Source organism: Geotrypetes seraphini, chromosome 6 (assembly GCF_902459505.1).
Source record: "Geotrypetes seraphini chromosome 6, aGeoSer1.1, whole genome shotgun sequence".
Classification (NCBI taxonomy): Eukaryota; Metazoa; Chordata; class Amphibia; order Gymnophiona; family Dermophiidae; genus Geotrypetes; species Geotrypetes seraphini.
The window spans coordinates 14,651,448-14,669,297 of record NC_047089.1 but is presented as its reverse complement, the minus strand read 5'-3'; the positions used below and the strand labels follow the sequence as shown (position 1 = coordinate 14,669,297).

At 44.3% G+C, this 17,850-nt stretch overlaps 1 protein-coding gene across 2 annotated transcripts in view; it reads left to right on the top strand.

The window, feature by feature from the left end:
* LRRC32 (leucine rich repeat containing 32) overlaps positions 1 to 13,646 on the top strand; it is a 68,558-nt gene extending 54,912 nt beyond the window's left edge. For both annotated transcript variants that reach the window (XM_033947381.1, XM_033947380.1), the window contains exon 3: positions 10,699 to 13,646. In XM_033947381.1, coding sequence (XP_033803272.1) covers positions 10,699 to 12,648 — 1,950 coding nt within the window. In that variant the 3' untranslated portion in view covers positions 12,649 to 13,646. The remainder of the gene's footprint in view (positions 1 to 10,698) is intronic.
* Positions 13,647 to 17,850: the final 4,204 nt, after the last annotated feature.

The window sequence follows — 17,850 nt, the reverse complement described above, 5'->3', positions numbered from 1 at the left end:
GACCATGTTGGGTCCTGTATCCCTAGCGGACTAGGTCCTTTATGGCTCTTATGTGGATTTTTATGTGGATGGAATTATTTTATGTGGATGATTTCAGTGGACATTTGGAACTTTGACACTTTCAAATAAAGTCCATTTAGGAACATCGTCACTCCAAAAGAGTTTTTTTGGTTTTCTCTGGATTTTCTTCTTTGTGGATATTTTGGGGTCAGTTCCTTTTGTTTTTTGCTACTTAGGATTTTAAAGTGTTTGAGGCTTGCGCAGATGAGGACGGAGCTTAGGCATTGGTGGAATGAGGCATTATGACATCACAATCTGAGCTCTAGAATGTTGCTACTTATAATTTCAAAGGGTTTGAGGCTTGTGCAGATGAGGACGGAGCTTAGGCATTGGTGGAATGAGGCATTATGACATCACAATCTGAGCTCTAGAATGTTCCAAACACAAGCAGTGTCTCACTTCCGGCTCACCACACACTTGTTTCCCACGTATTCACCTTTATAGATCCCCCAGGGACTCCTAAAGAAGACTTTTTGTCGAAACGCGGACCGTGTTGGGTCCTGTATCCCTAGCGGACTAGGTCCTTTAAGGCTCTTATGTGGATGATTTATTTTTATCTGGATGGAATTATTTTGTGTGGATGATTTCAGTGGACCTTTGGAACTTTGACACTTTCAAATAAAGTCCATTTAGGAACATCGTCACTCCACAGAGTTTTTTTGGTTTTCCCTAAGTTAGAATTACCAGATGTTCGGATTTCCCCTGACATGTCTGGGGGTCCGGACAGCTTTTCAAAACCCGGCATTTTGTCCGGGTTTTAAAAAGCTTCCCCCGAAATTGTGTCGGGCTAGGGCGGGATTGGGGGCGGGACTGTGGCGTCATGGGGCGGGGATGGGCGGAACTGGGCGCACGCCTAGGGGAATCTGGCAACCCTACCCTAAGTACACTTACCACACACATTTTAGGAGTATTAGTGAAACTAGAAGCATAAATTGAGGTAAATTTTCAAAAAGGAAAACATTTTTTTTTTTTTGATGGGGCATGTCAGGGGGTGAACAGCAGGCATCCTTCTGCTAATCAGTTAGCGCAGGAATCCTGCATGAGCCCTTATCACCTACACAAGGGGTGGCAGTAAGGGCTCTTGAGGCAATTTTTCAAAACAAGCCCGTGGCCATCAATACGAAAACTTCAAAAGAGCCTAGAAAGACCCACACAAGGGCTCGCTAAGGTCACTCTTTACCACGGCTTAGCAGAAAGACCCCAAAGCTGAGAGGCGAGCATATCTTCTTTTGGCCTGACTTTCAAACCACGGGAGATAGCTGGCTATCTCTTGTGGTCAGTGTCTAAGATGTTAAGGTTTTCTTGTTTTATTAAAGATGATATTAGATCAGTGTTTTTCAACCTATTTACACCTATGGACCGGCAGAAATAAAAGAATTATTCTGTGGACCGGCATCGGTCCTTGGACCGGCGGTTGAAGAACACGGGTCTAAGACCCTGCCCATCTCTACCCACTCTCCACCCCAAACCCCGCCCCCATAAGAGTACTAATTGCACCTTGCACGTCCCGTGCCTCATCTGGAAGACTTCCCTCTGACGTTGCAACGTCAGAGCGAAGGCTTCCGGTTCAGGCGCAGGATGCCCGTAGGAGCCGCTGCCCGTGGCTTTGTGCACTGAATCAGTTAGGAAGAGGGAGCTGGCTCGAAGATAACGCCACATCGATCGCACCGTGGACCGGTCGTTGAAGAACACTTTTGGGCCTGATGCACGTGCTGGCCCTGTGGACCGGTAGGAAATTTCTGTGGACCGGCACTGGTCCATGGACCGGTGGTTGAAGAACACTGTATTAGATTACAAGTTATAACATGATACTAAAATAATTAAGAATATGCTAAAATTTGTTAAAATACAATACATTTTAAAATCACAGCTGTATAAAATAACAGTACACTATAATGTATTATGTATGTTAACCTGTAACCCGTTCTGAGCTCGTTGGGGAGAACGGGATAGAAAAATGAATGAATGAAATAAATAAATAAATAACCCCCCCCCCCTTAAAAAATTGTAATGCTTTTTTAGCACTAGCTGCAGGGGTAACAGCTCTGACGCTCATGGGAATTCTATGAGCATTGGCGCTGTAACCGCCATGTTTGGTGCTAAAAAAACATACTACAGTTATGTAAATAAATATAAAATGAATAACAATTTGCTTTCGGTCAGCAACATCCTGTATTGCTTCAGAATTCTCATATCAGAACTTTTCAGTATTACAACATAAGCTAACAAGAGTTCAGAGAAGGGTCAGTATCTGAGTGATCAACACATATGTCTGTGTGCATGTAGGACGAAAATGATTACACGTCTTAGCTCTTCATCGGGTCGCTGCTTTCTTGCGTGGACGTGAGGCTGTGCTCCGAAGCTTGGACTTGGCCGCGCAGGAATATCGAGCAGGGCCTCCACTGTCTTGTATCCACTCAGGAATACAGATCAAGGAAGCTCCTCCACATTCCACTCCGGTATCCACTCAGGAATATAGGTCAAGGTAGCTCCTCCACATTCCACTGAAGCATCCACTCAGGAATACAGGTCAAGGTTGTTCCTCCACATTCCATTCCGGTATCCACTCAAAAATACAGGTCAAGGTAGCTCCTCCACATTCCACTCCAGTATCCACTCAGGAATACAAGGTAGCTCCTCCACATTCCACTCCGGTATCCACTCAAAAATACAGGTCAAGGTAGCTCCTCCACATTCCACTCCAGTATCCACTCAGGAATACAAGATAGCTCCTCCACATTCCACTCCGGTATCCACTCAAGAATTCAGGTCAAGGTAGCTCCTTGACATTCCATTCAGGCATCCTCTCAGGAATATAGTTCAAGGTAGCTCCTCGACATTCCACTCAGGCATCCACTCAGGAATACAGGTCAAGGTAGCTCCTCAACATTCCACTCAGGTATCCACTCAGGAATACAAAGTAGCTCTTCCACATTCCACTCCGGTATCCACTCAGGAATAAAGGTCAAGGTAGCTCCTCGACATTCCACTCAGGTATCCACTCAGGAATACAGGTCAAGGAAGCTCTTCCACATTCCACTCCGGTATTCAATCAGGAATACAAAGTAGCTCTTCCACATTCCACTCCAGTATCCACTCAAGAATACAGTTCAATGTACCTCCTCCACATTCCACTCCATTATCCACTCAGGAATACAAGGTAGCTCCTCCACATTCTACTCCGGTATCCACTCAGGAATACAGGTCAAGGTAGCTCCTTGACATTCCACTCAGGCATCCACTCAGGAATATAAGTCAAGGTAGCTCCTCGACATTCCATTCAGGCATCCACTCAGGAATAAAGTTCACGGTAGCTCCTCAACATTCCACTCAGGCAACCACTCATGAATACAGGTGAAGGTAGCTCCTCCACATTCCACTCAGGCATCCACTCAGGAATATAAGTCAAAGTAGCTCCTCGACATTCCACTCAGGTATCCACTCAGGAATACAAGTCAAGGTAGCTCCTTGACATTCCACTCAGGCATCACCTCAGGAATATAGTTCAAGGTAGCTCCTCGACATTCCACTCAGGCATCACCTCAGGAATACAGGTCAATATAGCTCCTCGACATTCCACTCAGGCATCCACTCAGGAATACATCAAGGTAGCTCCTCGAGATTCCACTCAGGCATCCACTCAGGAATACAGTTCAAGGTAGCTCCTTGACATTCCACTTAGGAATACAGTTCAAGGTAGCTCCTTGACATTCCACTCAGGTATCCACTCAGGAATACAGTTCAAGGTAGCTCCTTGACATTCCACTCAGGTATCCACTCATGAATACAGTTCAAGGTAGCTCCTTAAAATTCCACTCAGGTATCCACTCATGAATACAGTTCAAGGTAGCTCCTTAACATTCCACTCAGGTATCCACTCAGGAATACAGTTCAAGGTAGCTCCTCCACATTCCACTCCGGTATCCACTCAGGAATACAGGTCAAGGTAGCTCCTCCACATTCCACTCAGGCATCCACTCAGGAATACAGGTCAAGGTAGCTCCTTGACATTCCACTCAGGCATCCACTCAGGAATACAGGTCAAGGTAGCTCCTTGACATTCCACTCAGGCATCCACTCAAGAATACAGGTCAAGGTAGCTCCTTGACATTCCACTCAGGCATCCACTCAGGAATACAGGTCAAGGTAGCTCCTCCACATTCCACTCAGGCATCCACTCAGGAATACAGGTCAAGGTAGCTCCTTGACATTCCACTCAGGCATCCACTCAGTAATACAGGTCAAGGTAGCTCCTTGACATTCCATTCAGGCTTCCACTCAGGAATACAGGTCAAGGTAGCTCCTTGACATTCCACTCAGGCAACCACTCAGGAATATAGTTCAAGGTAGCTCCTTGACATTCCACTCAGGCATCCACTCAGGAATATAGTTCAAGGTAGCTCCTTGACATTCCACTCAGGCATCCACTCAGGAATACAGGTCAAGGTAGCTCCTCCACATTCCACTCCGGTATCCACTCAAGAATACAGGTCAAGGTAGCTCCTCCACATTCCACTCAGGAATACAGGTCAAGGTAGTTCTTCCACATTCCACTCAGGAATACAGGTCAAGGTTGTTCCTCGTCATTCCACTCAGGTATCCACTCAGGAATACAGGTCAAGGTAGCTCCTCGACATTCCACTCAGGTATCCACTCAGGAATACAGGTCAAGGTAGCTCCTCGACATTCCACTCAGATATGCACTCAGGAATACAGGTCAAGGTAGCTCCTCGACATTCCACTCAGGCATCCACTCAGGAATATAGTTCAAGGTAGCTCCTCGACATTCCACTCAGGTTTCTACTCAGGAATACAGTTCAAGGTAGCTCCTCCACATTCCACTCAGGCATCCACTCAGGAATACAGTTCAAGGTAGCTCCTCAACATTCCACTCAGGTATCCACTCAGGAATATAGTTCAAGGTAGTTCCTTGACATTCCACTCAGGCATCCACTCAGGAATATAGTTCAAGGTAGCTCCTTGACATTCCACTCAGGCATCCACTCAGGAATACAGGTCAAAGTAGCTCCTCCACATTCCACTCCGGTATCCACTCAAGAATACAGGTCAAGGTAGCTCCTCCACATTCCACTCAGGAATACAGGTCAAGGTAGTTCCTCCACATTCCACTCAGGAATACAGGTCAAGGTTGTTCCTCATCATTCCACTCAGGTATCCACTCAGGAATACAGGTCAAGGTAGCTCCTCGACATTCCACTCAGGTATCCACTCAGGAATACAGGTCAAGGTAGCTCCTCGACATTCCACTCAGGTATCCACTCAGGAATACAGGTCAAGGTAGCTCCTCGACATTCCACTCAGGCATCCACTCAGGAATATAGTTCAAGGTAGCTCTTTGACATTCCACTCAGGCATCCACTCAAGAATACAGGTCAAGGTAGCTCTTCCACATTCCACTCAGAAATACAGGTCAAGGTAGTTCCTCCACATTCCACTCAGGAATACAGGTCAAGGTTGTTCCTCGTCATTCCACTCAGGTATCCACTCAGGAATACAGGTCAAGGTAGCTCCTCGACATTCCACTCAGGTATCCACTCAGGAATACAGGTCAAGGTAGCTCCTCGACATTCCACTCAGGTATCCACTCAGGAATACAGGTCAAGGTAGCTCCTCGACATTCCACTCAGGCATCCACTCAGGAATATAGTTCAAGGTAGCTCCTCGACATTCCACTCAGGCATCCACTCAGGAATACAGTTCAAGGTAGCTCCTCCACATTCCACTCAGGCATCCACTTAGGAATACAGTTCAAGGTAGCTCCTCCACATTCCACTCTGGTTTCCATTCAGGAATACAAGGTAGCTCTTCCACATTCCACTCAGGTATCCACTCAGGAATACAGGTCAAGGTAGCTCCTCCACATTCCACTCAGGTATCCACTCAGGAATACAGGTCAAGGTAGCTCCTCCACATTCCACTCCGGTATCCACTTAGGAATACAGGGCAAGGTAGCTCCTCCACATTCCACTCAGGTATCCACTCAGGAATACAGGTCAAGGTAGCTCTTCGACATTCCACTCAGGCATCCACTCAGGAATACAGTTAAAGGTAGCTCCTCAACATTCCACTCAGTCATCCACTTAAGAATACAGGTTAAGGTAGCTCCTCAACATTCCACTCAGGCATCCACTCAGGAATACAGTTCAAGGTAGCTCCTCATCATTCCACTCAGTCATCCACTCAGGAATACAGGTCAAGGTAGCTCCTTGACATTCCACTCAGGCATCCACTCAGGAATACAGGTCAAGGTAGCTCCTCCACATTCCACTCAGGTATCCACTCAGGAATACAGGTCAAGGTAGCTCCTCCACATTCCACTCTGGTATCCACTTAGGAATACAGGGCAAGGTAGCTCCTCCACATTCCACTCAGGTATCCACTCAGGAATACAGGTCAAGGTAGCTCTTCGACATTCCACTCAGGCATCCACTCAGGAATACAGTTAAAGGTAGCTCCTCAACATTCCACTCAGTCATCCACTTAAGAATACAGGTTAAGGTAGCTCCTCAACATTCCACTCAGGCATCCACTCAGGAATACAGTTCAAGGTAGCTCCTCATCATTCCACTCAGTCATCCACTCAAGAATACAGGTTAAGGTAGCTCCTCCACATTCCACTCAGGTATCCACTCAGGAATACAGGTCAAGGTAGCTCCTTGACATTCCACTCAGGCATCCACTCAGGAATACAGTTCAAGGTAGCTCCTCCACATTGCACTCAGTCATCCACTCAGGAATATAAGTCAAGGTAGCTCCTCCACATTCCACTCAGGAATCCACTCAGGAATACAGTTCAAGGTAGCTCCTCCACATTCCACTCAGTCATCCACTCAGGAATATAAGTCAAGGTAGCTCCTCCACATTCCACTCAGTCATCCACTCAGGAATATAAGTCAAGGTAGCTCCTCCACATTCCACTCAGGAATACAGTTCAAGGTAGCTCCTCCACATTGCACTCAGTCATCCACTCAGGAATATAAGTCAAGGTAGCTCCTCCACATTCCACTCAGGAATACAGTTCAAGGTAGCTCCTCCACATTGCACTCAGTCATCCACTCAGGAATATAAGTCAAGGTAGCTCCTCCACATTCCACTCAGGAATACAGTTCAAGGTAGCTCCTCCACATTGCACTCAGTCATCCACTCAGGAATATAAGTCAAGGTAGCTCCTCCACATTCCACTCAGGAATACAGTTCAAGGTAGCTCCTCCACATTGCACTCAGTCATCCACTCAGGAATATAAGTCAAGGTAGCTCCTCCACATTCCACTCAGGAATACAGTTCAAGGTAGCTCCTCCACATTGCACTCAGTCATCCACTCAGGAATATAAGTCAAGGTAGCTCCTCCACATTCCACTCAGGAATACAGTTCAAGGTAGCTCCTCCACATTGCACTCAGTCATCCACTCAGGAATATAAGTCAAGGTAGCTCCTCCACATTCCACTCAGGAATACAGTTCAAGGTAGCTCCTCCACATTCCACTCAGTCATCCTCTCAGGAATATAAGTCAAGGTAGTTCCTCCACATTCCACTCAGGAAAACAGTTCAAGGTAGCTCCTCCACATTGCACTCAGTCATCCACTCAGGAATATAAGTCAAGGTAGCTCCTCCACATTCCACTCAGGAATACAGTTCAAGGTAGCTCCTCCACATTCCACTCAGTCATCCTCTCAGGAATATAAGTCAAGGTAGTTCCTCCACATTCCACTCAGGAAAACAGTTCAAGGTAGCTCCTCCACATTCCACTCAGTCATCCACTCAGGAATATAAGTCAAGGTAGCTCCTCCACATTCCACTCAGGAATACAGTTCAAGGTAGCTCCTCCACATTGCACTCAGTCATCCACTCAGGAATATAAGTCAAGGTAGCTCCTCCACATTCCACTCAGGAATACAGTTCAAGGTAGCTCCTCCACATTGCACTCAGTCATCCACTCAGGAATATAAGTCAAGGTAGTTCCTCCACATTCCACTCAGGAAAACAGTTCAAGGTAGCTCCTCCACATTCCACTCAGTCATCCACTCAGGAATATAAGTCAAGGTAGCTCCTCCACATTCCACTCAGGAATACAGTTCAAGGTAGCTCCTCCACATTGCACTCAGTCATCCACTCAGGAATATAAGTCAAGGTAGCTCCTCCACATTCCACTCAGGAATACAGTTCAAGGTAGCTCCTCCACATTCCACTCAGTCATCCACTCAGGAATATAAGTCAAGGTAGTTCCTCCACATTCCACTCAGGAAAACAGTTCAAGGTAGCTCCTCCACATTCCACTCAGTCATCCACTCAGGAATATAAGTCAAGGTAGCTCCTCCACATTCCACTCAGGAATACAGTTCAAGGTAGCTCCTCCACATTGCACTCAGTCATCCACTCAGGAATATAAGTCAAGGTAGTTCCTCCACATTCCACTCAGGAAAACAGTTCAAGGTAGCTCCTCCACATTCCACTCAGTCATCCTCTCAGGAATATAAGTCAAGGTAGCTCCTCCACATTCCACTCAGGAATACAGTTCAAGGTAGCTCCTCCACATTGCACTCAGTCATCCACTCAGGAATATAAGTCAAGGTAGTTCCTCCACATTCCACTCAGGAAAACAGTTCAAGGTAGCTCCTCCACATTCCACTCAGTCATCCTCTCAGGAATATAAGTCAAGGTAGCTCCTCCACATTCCACTCAGGAATACAGTTCAAGGTAGCTCCTCCACATTGCACTCAGTCATCCACTCAGGAATATAAGTCAAGGTAGCTCCTCCACATTCCACTCAGGAATACAGTTCAAGGTAGCTCCTCCACATTCCACTCAGTCATCCTCTCAGGAATATAAGTCAAGGTAGTTCCTCCACATTCCACTCAGGAAAACAGTTCAAGGTAGCTCCTCCACATTCCACTCAGTCATCCACTCAGGAATATAAGTCAAGGTAGCTCCTCCACATTCCACTCAGGAATACAGTTCAAGGTAGCTCCTCCACATTGCACTCAGTCATCCACTCAGGAATATAAGTCAAGGTAGTTCCTCCACATTCCACTCAGGAAAACAGTTCAAGGTAGCTCCTCCACATTCCACTCAGTCATCCTCTCAGGAATATAAGTCAAGGTAGCTCCTCCACATTCCACTCAGGAATACAGTTCAAGGTAGCTCCTCCACATTGCACTCAGTCATCCACTCAGGAATATAAGTCAAGGTAGTTCCTCCACATTCCACTCAGGAAAACAGTTCAAGGTAGCTCCTCCACATTCCACTCAGTCATCCTCTCAGGAATATAAGTCAAGGTAGCTCCTCCACATTCCACTCAGGAATACAGTTCAAGGTAGCTCCTCCACATTCTACTCAGTCATCCTCTCAGGAATATAAGTCAAGGTAGCTCCTCCACATTCCACTCAGGAATACAGTTCAAGGTAGCTCCTCCACATTGCACTCAGTCATCCACTCAGGAATATAAGTCAAGGTAGCTCCTCCACATTCCACTCAGGAATACAGTTCAAGGTAGCTCCTCCACATTCCACTCAGTCATCCACTCAGGAATATAAGTCAAGGTAGCTCCTCCACATTCCACTCAGGAATACAGTTCAAGGTAGCTCCTCCACATTGCACTCAGTCATCCACTCAGGAATATAAGTCAAGGTAGCTCCTCCACATTCCACTCAGTCATCCACTCAGGAATATAAGTCAAGGTAGCTCCTCCACATTCCACTCAGGCATCCATTCAGGAATACAAAATAGAATGTTTTTGATGGCACAGCATCTGACCAGTGTGGGAATCTAGCTTACCAACTTTTACTTTTGGGTTCCTTGATAAAGACTTTCAAAACATGGCCCATGTCGGGACCTGTTAACACACCAAAAGTTAAGTGAAAGTCTTCTTCCTTTTTTTTTTTTTTGCCCTTTCTGAATATTTTTAAATAACTTATGTGAATAAACAAATCGCACTATTTACTATATAAATTACCATTCCATACACAGTGACTGGGTGGTGGGTTTGGCAATAGGAGCTTAGGCGCTTGACTGAATTACACTTTTCTGAGTGTATGTGAATTTCATTAAGAAAATTAAGCGACTGTAATATTTCAATTCAAATACATACTTGGAGATCTTTTTTCTTCCTATACTGATGGACCTATGACATGAAAAATCAGCCATGCTCAACATTTTGGATTTGCTATGTTTAGGGGTCCTTTAATTAAGCTGCGCTAAAGGCTTAGGCATCCATTATATTACAGGACATCCTGGCATTTAGCATGTGCTAAATCGTTTAGGACAGCTTAATAAGACGACCCCCCCTAACCCTACACTATAAAATTCTCAGGCCTCAGTCCAGACTGGATAGTCCTAACTAATTTTAGGACAACTTTTGTGGAGAGCCTATGGCCTTGGAAGTCTGTATTTTAAAAGTATGGCGTATCCCAATACAAGCTGAAACACGCGCTTGTCTGTGCCACCGTAACATGTTAGGTCTGCGTTACAATAAAAAGCGCTACGGTTGTTTTAAATTGACCTCGGTGCATAAGCAAATTGAATAGCTAAATGCATATCTGCTTTGCAAAACAAGATCAAATTCTCGTGCCATCTGGATGGTGTTGATTAATCTTTTGCGTTTTCTCACCTTTCCCTACAGATAAAGATGGATGCGTTGTGCCAAGAAAAAGATCTTTTCCAGATTCCTCCAAACCTTTATCCAACCATACAGAAACTCGATTTGTCTAGAAATCAACTCCACAGGGTTGCTGAAAGGCCACTAACGTTTTACACTTCAGTTCAACATTTGGACTTAAGTTCAAACAAAATAAGCTTTATTTATTCAGGTGTTTTCAAAAACATGACCAACCTGAACATTTTAAACCTTTCTAACAACCACTTAGATCAATTTGTGCAACAAAGCAAACCAGGAATTGGACTTATACCACAGGTCAAAATTTTGGACTTGTCAGGCAACAGCCTATATAATGGCATGACTGAATACTTCATAGAGAAAGCACCATCTTTAACTCACCTTTCACTGGCAAGTAACAGCATTACCACGATCTCAGCCAAAATGTTTATGGGGTCCCCAAGTCTCACTGATCTTGATCTCCATAATAATATTATCATGGACATAGAAGAGGGGGCCTTTGAAAACCTACCGCATCTCTTCAAGCTCGACCTTTCCATGAACTCTCTCACCTGCATATCAGGCTACAGCCTCCAGCAACTTCATGTACTTGACCTGAGCAAGAACAGTATCGAAACCTTTCGTACCACAGAGTCAGAGGAAGAGTTCAACTTAGAAGAGTTGGATCTAAGTGTCAACAAACTCATGGATTTCCCAGTCTTGCCTAACAAAAACCGGTTGATCTCCCTAAATTTATCAAAGAATTTAATACAGCTGGGTTCCGAATCTTCTTTGGATGATGTTAACTACTTGGAAGAGGATTGGTTGAAAGATTCTTTCCAGATCTTAAACCAGACTCCAAAAACCATTGTCAAAAATACAAGTTCAGTAAACCTATCCAAGCTTGAATATTTAGACTTGAGTTATAATAAGATCAAATTAATACCTGATGGGTTTTTTGACACCATGTCATCTCTCCATTCTCTTAACCTCAGCAAAAACTGCCTTCAGACTTACATATTGGCCCCTAACCATGCTTTGACCTCATTGGTCACTCTTGATTTAAGCTACAATGTTTTACAGAACTTATCAATAGCAATCAACACACTTACTAGTTTGCAGACATTTTACCTTCAAAGTAATTTTCTACAGGACTTAGAGTCTAATATATTTCAAGGCCTCCCTAACATCAAAGAGCTTAATCTCCGGAGCAACAATATCAAACTCTGTAGCTCATATCCATGGGTAGCAAAGCAAAGAATCAGTAAAGATGACAATGGATGTGCGTTCTTTTCTAGTATTTCTACTCTTCAATATTTAGATCTGAGTGATAACATGATGAAGAACCTACCAGAGAATGCCTTTCATAAGACACCACTAACGATGCTTGATCTATCCCTGAACCAAGGGCTTAAAGTGAAGGCCAAAGCATTATCTGGACTAGAATCCTTCCTAGAATATTTATATTTAAACAGCAATGGCCTTTCTACGTTGAATGTCGACCTGCCTCATTTTGTTTACCTTAAGCATTTAAATGTATCCAACAATCAACTCACTTGGTTACCTACTTGGAACAAAGATTGTGCCTTAGAAATTCTGGATCTTCAAAATAATAGCTTTAGAGATCTGCAGGCCTCTGATATTACAGCACTTGAAAAGACCTTAAAAAAGCTTTATGTTAATGGGAACCCCCTCAGCTGTTGTGGAAACATCTGGCTTTTGCATATGATTCAGAAGGGTTTGGTGGACATCCCAGACTTAGAAGTCATATCATGCCAGTATTCTCAAACTTTTACAAATCAAGAGGACGTATTAATTGGTCATATCAAACCTGAAGTCTGTGAAAAAGAAAATCTAAAGAAAATGAATATTTTCATTGTACTAGCTTTTATGTTAATCTTATCGATAATAGTAATTGGACTTTTATCTTTCTGCTGTTTCCGCAGACAAAATATCAGGCAGCAGTTCAAGGCATAATACATTCCAAGGGCCTTTCTCACCCCCTAAATCATTTTCAGAAATGGCAGAATACATTCCACATCGTAACCCTAAATCTTGAAAGCAGAGCTAACCAAGTAACAAGTAACTTAACTCCACTCCATGCACACATACGTGTGAGAAGTGAAGAAAGATTACCTAGATCAGGGGTGTCAAAGTCCCTCCTCAAGGGCCGCAATCCAGTCGGGTTTCCAGGTTTCCCCCAATGAATATGCATGAGACCTATTAGCATACAATGAAAGCAGTGCATACAAATAGATCTCATGCGTATTCATTGGGGAAATCGTGAAAACCCGACTGGATTGCGGCCCTCGAGAAGGGACTTTGACACCCCTGACCTAGATCCTCAGGTAGCAAATTCTAAGTGCTGGAACTCTGTCTATATTAAATAGGGTTACCAGCTGGCTTGATTTTTTTCCCCAAAAACATGTTGGCTCTCCCCTGGGTCTACACTTTGACATGCGTGGGCTTCTAGCCTACTTATTCAGGGAAATCAAAAATACACACCTTCACATTTCATAAAGGCAAAAACCAAGATTAAATCAGTTTAGCAAGAAACAAAAACAAATAAACCGGAACCATTTAATAATTCTCACGTCTACCTGTGCATTCGTAATTAAACTTAAGATGCAGGAAAACACCGTTTAGGAGAAACTGTGGGTGGATTCCGCAGCGTTCTTTGCAAGCTGTCAATCATAACGTAAGCCAATGAAAATGCGTCTTTAGAATGGGGGCAGGGTCAGAGAGAGGGCAGCGCAGCCCGTGCACTTTTCCTGGGCCTGGTGATCAGAGAGTCTTGTTTCAGGCCTATATTTATTTTGCAAGTGTGTATTCTTTATTTATTTTTTATTTTTTTTCTTAAACCACCATTTTTTAGACTTGGCAGTTTTCTCCTGCTTCTTTGTTGTAACAACCATCTAGATCAGGGGTGTCAAAGTCCCTCCTCAAGGGCCGCAATCCAGTCGGGTTTTCAGGATTTCCCCAATGAATTTGCATGAGATCTATTAGCATACAACGGAAGCAGTGCATGCAAATAGATCTCATGCATATTCATTGGGGAAATCCTGAAAACCCGACTGGATTGCGGCCTTCGAGGAGGGACTTTGACACCCCTGAACTAAGGGATTCTTCCCTCTTTTTAGATGTGCCTTAACATACGCAATCTGGTCATTGCAGCATCCCCAACCAACCTAAGAACTGGTCTATCTAGTCTAGTTTACTTTTTCCAACAGTGGCTAGTCCAGATTACAAGTACCTTTAGGAATTTTAAATCTCAATTAAAAGCCTTTTTGTTTGTTTGTTTGTTTAATTTGGCATTTGGACCCACAATATCATAAATTTTATAGCTCATCTCACTGATTTCAAATTTTTCTATCTTATTCCTGTTTCCTTTTTTGCTTTCCCTCCCATCACCCCTGGCTCAACTGGTAGAGCTTCTGCCTCTGTACCCAGAGATCTGAGATCAAATCCTGGTGCTGCTCCTTGTGACTTTGGGCAAGTCACTTAAATCTCCACTTTAAACATTCCATTTTCTTTCCTTTGAATAAAAATTGTATTCATACCTGTTCCTCTAACCCTCTTGTTTTTTGTGTTGGTCATGTCACATCTTTTGTTTTCGTGCTTGATTTTCTTATTTTTTTGGGGCAGGAAGGCACCTCTTGCAAATTGCTCAGGGTATGCCCTCCTCCCCCTCCCCTGGCTATGTTGGTCCTTAGAGGCCCACCCTCCATGGAATCTCCACCCTCAGGGCTCAGCCTGCTTGTTTGGAGGAAGAAAAAAAATACAAAAAGACCATTTTCCCACCTAAAGATCCCCCTAGTTTCTCCCTTGGGTGCAATCAAATTGGGAACCCCCAGCTAGCGCAATGCTAAGGCTCACAGCCCTGTGCTGGTCCCAGGGATGTTCCCTTCCTGACTGAGCAGGTCAGAACAAGTTAGCCTTCCGCTGTAGGGTCACTTCTAGGTTTCACTACGGACATGTGGGTTTCATTCTACGCAACGAAAATCATCCAGGTCAAACCAGAGACGGCAAGGAGAAATGTCCAGTGTAATTCATTTAAGCCCTCTGACAATTTCTGTTAGATCAGGATTTTTTTTTCGGCATCTGGCATTTACCCATCCACGGTTATGGCTACATTCAATCTGACAGCTGCGATTCTTTCTTGGCTCAGCATCAGTCGTGGACAAATGCTGCTAAAGCCTGAAAGTGCGGCTCCGTAATTCCTCTGTGCCCGTATCATTTCCCAACTGCTCTCCAGCTTAGCCGGTCAGTCATTCCTTTCTTCTTTTGCCACTTCTGGTCACCTTTTTACTCTCTGTGTTATCGCTTTGAGATGTTGGGTGCCTGGTGGAAGATCTTGGGTTTGCCGGTGCCCTCTCAAAGTCTGTTTTCATTGCGCTGGTGTGGTCTCTTAGGCCAAGTCAGACCCTTTTGAGCCCGTTTCAATTTCTTCAGGCAATGCAAGAGTTGTAATATGCACAGAGCCTGTGAATATATTGGATTGCATAATGTGAAGTACAACTGAATGCCAAGTGTCACCAGCAGCTCGACTGGGCTTTTCCCAGAACCAGGTGAAATCAGCAATAGGGAGTAAATCCAAACCTGGAATTTTGTCCAGCATTTTTGAACTGGTTTTGTTCTTCCTTGCAGTGCAATCAGAGCAAAATTAAATATACACGCGTTTTCCACAGCATGTATTTCACAGATGGGCGGATACCTGGGCGGAGCATGGGCGGGACACACCAATGCATAACTTATCAAATACTATAAGTTACGGGCATATCTCTGGCACTTAGGTGCGAGCACTTTCTGCCAATCTCCTTGAGGATACCCCCAATGAAAATTTGAAGAGGGGCTGTCGAGGCCTCACACGAGAAGATATTTGCCCCCTCTTCTACGAAACTGCGCTAGCAGTTTCTAGCGCAGGGAGCCGCGCTGAATAGCCCGTGCTGCTCCCGACGCTCATAGAGTTCCCTGCGCTAGAAACTGCTAGCGCAGTTTCGTAGAAGAAGGGATTAGTGGCCCTCCTTCAGGTCATTTGGATCCAAAGTGGCCCCCACTTAAAAATTAGGGAAGACCACTGCTCTATTGCCTGAGGTACAAACTTAGATTGTGAGGCCTCCAGGGACAGAAAAATACCTACTATACCTGAGTAAACATCGTTTCAATAGCTTTGAGGCTTACAGGCAGTATTAAAGACTATTTCACCTGTCTATCTAAACTATTCTTGGCTAAACTTTATTTTTACAGGATAGAGAAGAATTAGCCAAACATGATGTAGAATGTGAGTTTTCAGGCCAAGCAAATGGGACTCTTCAAAGGGAAACATTTCACCTGGAAAGCTCAAGGAAAATATCTGAGGATAAGCAGAATAGAGAATGGCACGGTGACAAAATTCATCACCGTTCCCGTCCCCGCGGGAAACAATCCCATGTCATTCTTTAGTGTCTATCTACACTATTCTACATCTACATTCTTTAGTCCTTCTACACTAACAGTCTTCAGTGCAAGGCCTGAGGGTCAGTGGTTCTGCCCACTCGATTCTTATGTGAACCAAGTATAGGATAATCAAGCCATTGTGACATCACTGCTGAGGTTGGCTCATAGGCATTGGTGGAATGAGGCATTATGATGTCACAATACCAGCTATGGAATGTTGCTGCTCTTTGGGTTTCTTTCTTGTAATCTGGGATGGCCTCAATTAGAGCTTCAGTCTGTCCCAGTACTGCGGGAACCCATCCCGTCATTCTTTAATGTCCATCTCAACCTCAGTCCTTCTACGCCAGCCGCCTTCAAAGCAAGGCTTGAGGGTCAGTGGCTGGGCCCGTTCATACTCTCGTAGTTGATTAAAATTTGATGAAACGCTTTACATAAAATTCAAAGCGTTGTACCGTAAAAGTTTAAAATATTAATTAGGGAATAAAGTACAAATAATAAACATAGTCATACGAGACAAACACATTTGGAGGGTGGGAGGACAAGAAAACAAAAGGGAAAAGAGGGTAGAACTGCAATTTATGAGAAAAGTGAACCTAAACGGATAGAAACAAGGTACAAGGATTGCATGACAAGGTAAGGATTGCAAGAAAGACAGAGAGAAAGAAGAAACAAAAATTATAAAACTAAAGATGATTTTAAAAGGATAAATCAGTTGCAGGCATCTTTAACCCTTTCAGGACCAAGGGACATATTTGTCCCATAACTTTAAAATCCTATAAATTTTGATTGGGATAGTCTACAGTTCTAAATTTGATATGTACGGATTCCATATGATACTGCCTTTATGTAAACAAACTGGTTCCGACATTCATTCATTAGCGTCGTTGCTAGATTGACGAGAAGATTCACTTGCCACACTGTCCATAAGCCAGAAGTGTGATTTTTTTTAAAAAAAATAATGATATTTCACAAAAAAAAATCAATTTTTTGGCATCTGCAAGCCCTTTTTACCATAAAAATGTCGTCAAAACCACAAAAATTGGCCTACGATCCTTATGGTCCTGAAAGGGTTAAAAAGAAAGCATTTTAGACTACTCTTGAATTTATCCATGTTTTGTTCGGTTCTGATGTATAGAGGGAGAGAGGTCCAAATTGACGGAGCAGTGACCGAAAAGATAGAATCCCGACGGAGGCCAATGATTTTTAGTGACCAAACATTAAGGGCTCCTTTAACTAAGCTTTAACGCATGGAAGAGCGTGCGCTAAATTGCCCCACGCGCTAGACCTTAACGCCAGCATTGAGATGGCGTTAGCTCTAGCTGCGTAGCGCGGGTCTGACACACGCTAAAATGCTGCGTGCGCTAAAAACGCTAACGCAGCTTAGTAAAAGGAGCCCTGAGAATATGTTGTGAGGCGGATCCTAGGGTTCCGGAGATGGTTTCCCGCGGTGACGGGAACGGTGACGAATTTTGCCACCGTGTCATTCCCTAAAGCAGAAGTCATCACATCCTGCATAGCGTCCAGTTTGGAAACACGGAACTGAAAACCAACCTTGATTTTGAACGTATTAAGGCAAAACGTCGCTGCGGCTGCTTCTACTGTCTGATCTGGTTCGACCTCGTAGACCCCTTTGCTGCTAGGCTGACACGAATGGCGTCGTGCCGCCTAGATTGGGAGGCAGAAAGGCGTCTGTTTGCTGCCTGTCGTACAAAGACACACGGGAGAATTCGGTAGATGGTGCCC